Genomic DNA, 7,500 nt, shown 5'->3' with positions numbered 1-7,500 from the left:
GTCAGATCCACTGCTCCACCGTTCATCAGCTAGGAATCAATAAAGCTTTCTTTGGGAGGTAGACAGCGTGCAGCCGGAGGGTTTGGAGCTTTCTAATGAATGTGGTACGTGTTTGGAAAAGTTTCAATATTTGGGGGAAAATGTCAAATATTAAAAGACAAACAATCTTAATATTTTGTTTGAAAAACTGTGAAGATGAATAAAGTTTGTTTGAATAACTTTATTGGCATTCTTACATCATACAGAGTTGAACAGGAGAATAATATTATAAAAATAATAATGTTCAAAAATATTTATTCCACAATCTTTTCTTTTTGGTGGTAATCAGCTTCCATATTTTCAAAATAAAATACCTTCCTGTTAATCTTGTTGTTTATTTTCTTTTATTTAATTGTTGAAATAATAAAGCATTCATTCTTACAGACTTATTTTAAATAAATTCATCAATAAAATCCCTTTTTATCTTAAAATATTTTGTTATATTTCATTTTTTTCTTGAAATATTCTGACTAGAGATGCACCGATCGACCGGCCGGTCAGATTCACTCTGGCGCCGCATGACATCACGCAGCGTCAGCACCACGTGCTGTATGCTGGTTCCTGCTGATGCTGGTTCCTATGTAGCAGGAACCAGCATCAGCAGGAACCAGCATCAGCAGGAACCAGCATGAGCACCACATGCCACGTGTCACGTGCCATGACATCGCGCAGCATCAGCACCACGTGCTGGTTCCTGCTGATGCTGGTTCCTGCTACATACAGCAGGAACCAGCATCAGCAGGAACCAGCATCAGCACATGATGCTGGTGCTGATGCTGGTATATGGTTCCTGCTACATACAGCAGGAACCAGCATCAGCAGGAACCATATACCAGCATCAGCAGGAACCAGCATCAGCAGGAACCATATACCAGCATCAGCAGGAACCATATACCAGCATCAGCAGGAACCAGCATCAGCACCATGTACAGCAGGAACCAGCATGAGCACCACGTGCTGATGCTGGTTCCTGCTGATGCTGGTTCCTGCTGTATGCTGGTTCCTGCTGATGCTGGTTCCTGCTGTATGCTGGTTCCTGCTGTATGCTGGTTCCTGCTGATGCTGGTTCCTGCTGATGCTGGTTCCTGCTGTATGCTGCAGCGCTGCTGCTCAATCAGCTGTTCATGAAATGTCATGAAGTCGTCATTATACACGACTCTGCAGAGCAGTCTGCTCTACTGATCTCAGGGGAACAGTCAGCTGCTCTCTCTCTGTGTCTCTCTGTCTCTCTCTGTGTCTCTCTGTCTCTCTGTGTCTCTCTCTCTGTCTCTCTCTCTGTCTCTCTCTCTCGGTCTCTCTGTCTCTCTCTGTCTCTGTCTCTCTCTGCCTCTCTCTGTCTCTCTCTGCCTCTCTCTCTCTGTCTCTCTCTCTCTCTCTGTGTCTCTCTGTCTCTCTCTGTGTTTCTCTGTCTCTCTCTGTCTCTCTCTCTGTCTCTCTCTCTCTGTGTCTCTCTCTCTCTGTCTGTCTCTCTCGGTCTCTCTCTGTGTCTCTCTCTCTGTCTCTCTCTCTGTCTGTCTCTCTCTCTCTGTCTCTCTCTCTGTCTGTCTCTCTCTGTCTCTCTGTCTGTCTCTCTCTGTCAGTCTCTCTCTCTCTCTCTGTCTCCCTTTCTCTCTGTCTCTCTCTCTCTGTCTCTCTGTCTCTCTCTCTGTCTGTCTCTCTCGGTCTCTCTGTCTCTCTCTCTGTCTGTCTCTCTCTGTCTGTCTCTCTTTCTCTCTCACATAACGCAAACTTGCTAAAAAAGGAACTCCACGCTGTTTTCAGGTAACGTTACTGTTGACGTTCAAACAGGCCTGTGTGTGTGTTTTGAGAAATATCTTTATACTGCATTGAGGCTATATATATATATATATATTTTTTTTTTTTTTATTTGTTATTTTTATATTTTATTGCCATTACCTGTTTTCATACATACAGAAGTTTGGTAAATATATCACATTTGTTTAGTTGGATATTGGATGTGAAAAGAAGGAAATGGTTCTAACATCACACTTTAGATCATAACGTTGAAATTTTCTATTCAAAAAATGTTCTATGTTCTGTGTTCTATGTTCTGTGTTCTATGTTTTGTGTTCTGTGTTCTATGTTCTATATTTTGTGTTCTATGTTCTGTGTTCTATGGTCTATGTTCTGTGGTCTATGTTCTCTGTTCTGTGTTCTACGTTCTGTGTTCTCTGTTCTGTGTTCTATGTTCTGCGTTCTGTGTTCTCTGTTCTGTGTTCTATGTTCTGCGTTCTGTGTTCTCTGTTCTGTGTTCTGTGTTCTATGTTCTGTGTTCTATGTTCTGCGTTCTATGTTCTGTGTTCTATGTTCTGTGTTCTATGTTCTGTGTTCTATGTTCTGCGTTCTATGTTCTGTGTTCTATGTTCTGCGTTCTATGTTCTGTGTTCTATGTTCTGCGTTCTGTGTTCTATGTTTTGTGTTTTGTGTTCTGTGTTCTGTGTTCAATGTTCTGTGTTCCATGTTATGTGTTCTGTGATCTCTGTTCTGCGTTCTCTGTTCTGTGTTCTCTGTTCTGTGTTCTCTGTTCTATGTTCTGTGTTCTGTGTTCTCTGTTCTGTGTTCTATGTTCTGTGTTCTATGTTCTGCGTTCTATGTTTTGTGTTTTGTGTTCTATGTTCTGTGTTCTATGTTTTGTGTTCTCTGTTCTCTGTTCTGCGTTCTGCGTTCTATGTTTTGTGTTCTATGTTTTGTGTTCTCTGTTCTGTGTTCTATGTTCTGTGTTCTATGTTTTGTGTTCTGTGTTCTATGTTCTATATTTTGTGTTCTATGTTCTGTGTTCTATGGTCTATGTTCTGTGTTCTGTGTTCTATGTTCTGTGTTCTCTGTTCTGTGTTCTATGTTCTGTGTTCTGCGTTCTGCGTTCTCTGTTCTGTGTTCTATGTTCTGCGTTCTCTGTTCTGTGTTCTGTTCTGCGTTCTGTGTTCTATGTTGTGTTAGGTGTTCTGTGTTCTATGTTCTGTTCTCTGTTCTATGTTCTGCGTTCTCCGTTCTCTGTTCTGCGTTCTGTGTTCTGCGTTCTATGTTCTGCGTTCTATGTTCTGCGTTCTATGTTCTCTGTTCTGTGTTCTGTGTTCTATGTTCTGTGTTCTATGTTCTGTGTTCTATGTTCTGCGTTCTGTGTTCTGCTTTCTCTGTTATATGTTCTGTGTTCTATGTTCTGTGTTCTCTGTTCTGTGTTTTGTGTTCTGTGTTCTATGTTCTGTGTTCTGTGTTCTATGTTCTGTGTTCTGTGTTCTATGTTCCATGTTTTGTGTTCTGTGTTCTCTGTTCTGTGTTCTCTGTTCTGTGTTCTCTGTTCTGTGTTCTCTGTTCTGTGTTCTATGTTCTGTGTTCTATGTTCTGTGTTCTGCGTCCTATGTTCTATGTTCTGTGTTCTATGTTCTATGTTTTGTGTTCTGTGTTCTATGTTCTGTGTTCTATGTTTTGTGTTCTGCGTTCTATGTTCTGTGTTCTATGTTCTGTGTTCTGTGTTCTATGTTCTGCGTTCTATGTTCTCTGTTCTGTGTTCTATGTTCTGTGTTCTCTGTTCTGTTCTATGTTCTGCGTTCTATGTTCTATGCGTTCTGTGTTCTATGTTCTGTGTTCTATGTTCTGCGTTCTATGTTTTGTGTTCTATGTTTTGTGTTCTCTGTTCTGTGTTCTATTTTCTGTGTTCTATGTTCTGTGTTCTATATTCTATATTTTGTGTTCTATGTTCTTTGTTCTATGGTCTATGTTCTATGTTCTCTGTTCTGTGTTCTATGTTCTGCATTCTATGTTCTGCATTCTATGTTCTGTGTTCTCTGTTCTGCGTTCTATGTTCTGTGTTCTATGTTCTGCGTTCTATGTTCTGTGTTCTATGTTCTGCGTTCTGTGTTCTATGTTTTGTGTTCTATGTTCTGTGTTCTATGTTCTGCGTTCTATGTGTTGTGTTTTGTGTTCTATGTTCTGTGTTCTGTGTTCTATGTTCTGTGTTCTCTGTTCTGTGTTCTCTGTTCTGTGTTCTATGTTCTGTGTTCTATGTTTTGTGTTCTGTGTTCTCTGTTCTATGTTCTCTGTTCTGTGTTCTCTGTTCTATGTTCTATGTTCTGTGTTCTGCGTTCTATGTTCTGTGTTCTATGTTCTGCATTCTATGTTCTATGTTCTGTGTTCTGCGTCCTATGTTCTATGTTCTGTGTTCTATGTTCTGCGTTCTATGTGTTGTGTTTTGTGTTCTATGTTCTGTGTTCTGTGTTCTGTTTTGTGTTCTCTGTTCTATGTTCTCTGTTCTGCGTTCTGCGTTCTGCGTTCTATGTTCTGCGTTCTATGTTCTATGTTTTGTGTTCTATGTTCTGCGTTCTATGTTCTATGTTCTGCGTTCAATGTTCTGTGTTCTCTGTTCTGTGTTCTCTGTTCTGTGTTCTATGTTCTGTATTCTATGTTCTGCGTTCTCTGTTCTATGTTCTGTGTTCTATGTTCTCTGTTCTGTGTTCTGTTTTGTGTTCTCTGTTCTGTGTCCTATGTTCTGCGTTCTATGTTTTGTGTTCTATGTTTTGTTTTCTCTGTTCTGTGTTCTGTGTTCTATATTCTATATTTTGTGTTCTATGTTCTGTGTTCTATGGTCTATGTTCTGTGTTCTCTGTTCTATGTTCTGTGTTCTGCGTTCTGTGTTCTCTGTTCTGTGTTCTATGTTCTGTGTTCTATGTTCTGCGTTCTGTGTTCTATGTTGTGTGTTAGGTGTTCTGTGTGCTATGTTCTTTTCTCTGTTCTATGTTCTCTGTTCTGTGTTCTGTGTTCTATGTTCTCTGTTCTATGTTCTATGTTCTGTGTTCTATGTTCTGTGTTCTATGTTCTATGTTCTGTGTTCTACGTTCTATGTTCTATGTTCTGTGTTCTATGTTCTGCGTTCTATGTGTCTGTGTTTCTGTGTTCTATGTTCTGTTCTCTGTTCTATGTTCTGCGTTCTCTGTTCTCTGTTCTATGTTCTGTGTTCTGCTGTTCTGCGTTCTGTGTTCTATGTTCTGCGTTCTGTTCTATGTTCTGTGTTCTATGTTCTGCGTTCTATGTTCTGTGTTCTATGTTCTGTGTTCTATGTTCTGTGTTCTATGTTCTGCATTCTCTGTTCTATGTTCTGTGTTCTATGTTTTGTGTTCTGCTTTCTCTGTTCTATGTTCTGCGTTCTCTGTTCTATGTTTTGTGTTCTGCGTTCTCTGTTATATGTTCTGTGTTCTGTGTTCTATGTTCTGTGTTCTATGTTATGTGTTCTATTTTCTCTGTTCTATGTTCTGTGTTCTGTGTTCTATGTTCTGTGTTCTGTGTTCTATGTTCTGTGTTCTATGTTCTGTGTTCTATGTTCTGTGTTCTATGTTTTGTGTTCTGCGTTCTATGTTCTGTGTTCTATGTTCTGTGTTCTATGTTCTGTGTTCTTTGTTCTATGTTCTATGTTCTGTGTTCTCTGTTCTGTGTTCTATGTTCTATGTTCTGTGTTCTGTGTTCTATGTTCTGTGTTCTATGTTCTGTGTTCTATGTTCTGTGTTCTATGTTCTGTGTTCTCTGTTCTATGTTCTGCGTTCTCTGTTCTATGTTCTGTGTTCTGTGTTCTATGTTCTGTGTTCTTTGTTCTGTGTTCTATGTTCTGTGTTCTCTGTTCTGTGTTCTATGTTCTGTGCAAAATGTAAAATGTTCTATTAAAGTAAAGATGGAAATAAATGTGTTATAGTGGTATCAGCTGGTCTGGTCTCTGTAATCGGTGCATCTCTAATTCTGACTTTTATTCTGAAAATATCCTGAAACGTTCTTCTTCTTCGAGACTAATCTCAAATAATTTCATAATAAAAGTCTTTCTCACCTGAACATTTAGTGAATAAACTTTAAAACATCAACCTGTGAGATATATATTCATATATATTTATATATATGTATTAATATAAGAATAAATACGTCTGATGGTTAGCGTCTCTCTGTCTCCATGGCGATGAGAACGTCCCTGAAGAATAAATAAAGTTTTGTTGAAAGTCTTCAGCGCTTCGCCGGCTCCTTGCCGTTTCGCGGCTTGTTGCCGAGCAACGCGTCCATCTCAGCGATGAGGGGCGGAGTCAATTGAGACAGGACCTGCAGCCAGAGACACAAATATATTAATATATTATGGGATGGTATTATGAGATGGTATTATGGTATTATAGTATTATGAGATGGTATTATGGTATTATGGGATGGTATTATGGTATTATGGGATGGTATTATGGTATTATAGTATTATGAGATGGTATTATGGGATGGTATTATGGTATTATGGGATGGTATTATAGTATTATGAGATGGTATTATGGTATTATGGTATTATAGTATTATGAGATGGTATTATGGGATGTTATTATGGTATTATGAGATGGTATTATAGTATTATGAGATGGTATTATGGTATTATGGTATTATAGTATTATGAGATGGTATTATGGGATGGTATTATGGTATTATAGTATTATGAGATGGTATTATGGGATGGTATTATGGGATGGTATTATGGTATTATGGGATGGTATTATGGTATTTGGGATGGTATTATGGTATTATGGGATGGTATTATAATATTATGGGATGGTATTATGGTATTATAGTATTATGGGATGGTATTATGGTATTATGGGATGGTATTATAGTATTATGAGATGGTATTATGGTATTTGGGATGGTATTATGGGATGGTATTATAGTATTATGGGATGGTATTATGGGATGGTATTATAGTATTATGGGATGGTATTATGGGATGGTATTATGGTATTATGAGATGGTATTATGGGATGGTATTATGGGATGGTATTATAGTATTATGAGATGGTATTATGGGATGGTATTATGGGATGGTATTATGGTATTATGAGATGGTATTATGGTATTATGGGATGGTATTATGGTATTATGGGATGGTATTATAGTATTATGGGATGGTATTATGGTATTATGGGATGGTATTATAGTATTATGGGATGGTATTATGGTATTATGAGATGGTATTATGGTATTATGGGATGGTATTATGGGATGGTATTATGGGATGGTATTATGGTATTATGAGATGGTATTATGGTATTATGGGATGGTATTTACGGTGATGGAGCCGAGGTTCTCCAGCAGCTGCTCCGTGTTCGAGACTCCGAGAAGAACCGAACTGACTCCTTCAGAACGAAGACACCACGCTGAGAGACAGACAGGGAGAGAGACAGGTAGGGAGAGAGACAGGGAAGGAGAGAGAGAGACAGGCAGGGAGAGAGAGAGAGACAAGGAGAGCGAGAGAGAGAGACAGGGAGACAGAGAGACAGGTAGGGTGACAGGCAGGCAGACAGACAGGTAGGGAGACAGACAGGTAAAGAGTGAATATTTGAGCAGAACAGAGCAGCAGACTGAGGTATATTGAGTATTTGTGGTATATACAGTATTTCTGGTATATCCAGGTATATTTGTGGTATATAGAGTATATATATATAGTATGTGTATATATAT

General features: G+C 38.9%; 1 protein-coding gene across 1 annotated transcript in view; it reads right to left on the bottom strand.

Moving 5' to 3' along the window:
• Positions 1-6,015: 6,015 nt before the first annotated feature.
• LOC144514545 (voltage-gated potassium channel subunit beta-3-like) overlaps positions 6,016-7,500 on the bottom strand; it is a gene marked incomplete at its 5' end in the record, with an annotated part of 3,982 nt that continues 2,497 nt past the window's right edge. Inside the window, 2 exons of the mRNA XM_078245584.1 lie at positions 6,016-6,108; positions 7,108-7,196. Of these exons, the coding sequence (XP_078101710.1) occupies positions 6,016-6,108; positions 7,108-7,196 (182 nt within the window). The remainder of the gene's footprint in view (positions 6,109-7,107; positions 7,197-7,500) is intronic.

The sequence above is a fragment of the Sander vitreus genome, unplaced genomic scaffold, assembly GCF_031162955.1.
Source record: "Sander vitreus isolate 19-12246 unplaced genomic scaffold, sanVit1 ctg607_0, whole genome shotgun sequence".
Taxonomy (NCBI): domain Eukaryota; kingdom Metazoa; phylum Chordata; class Actinopteri; order Perciformes; family Percidae; genus Sander; species Sander vitreus.
The sequence above is the reverse complement of the archived record's forward strand: the minus strand, read 5'-3'. Positions and strand labels throughout refer to the sequence as shown.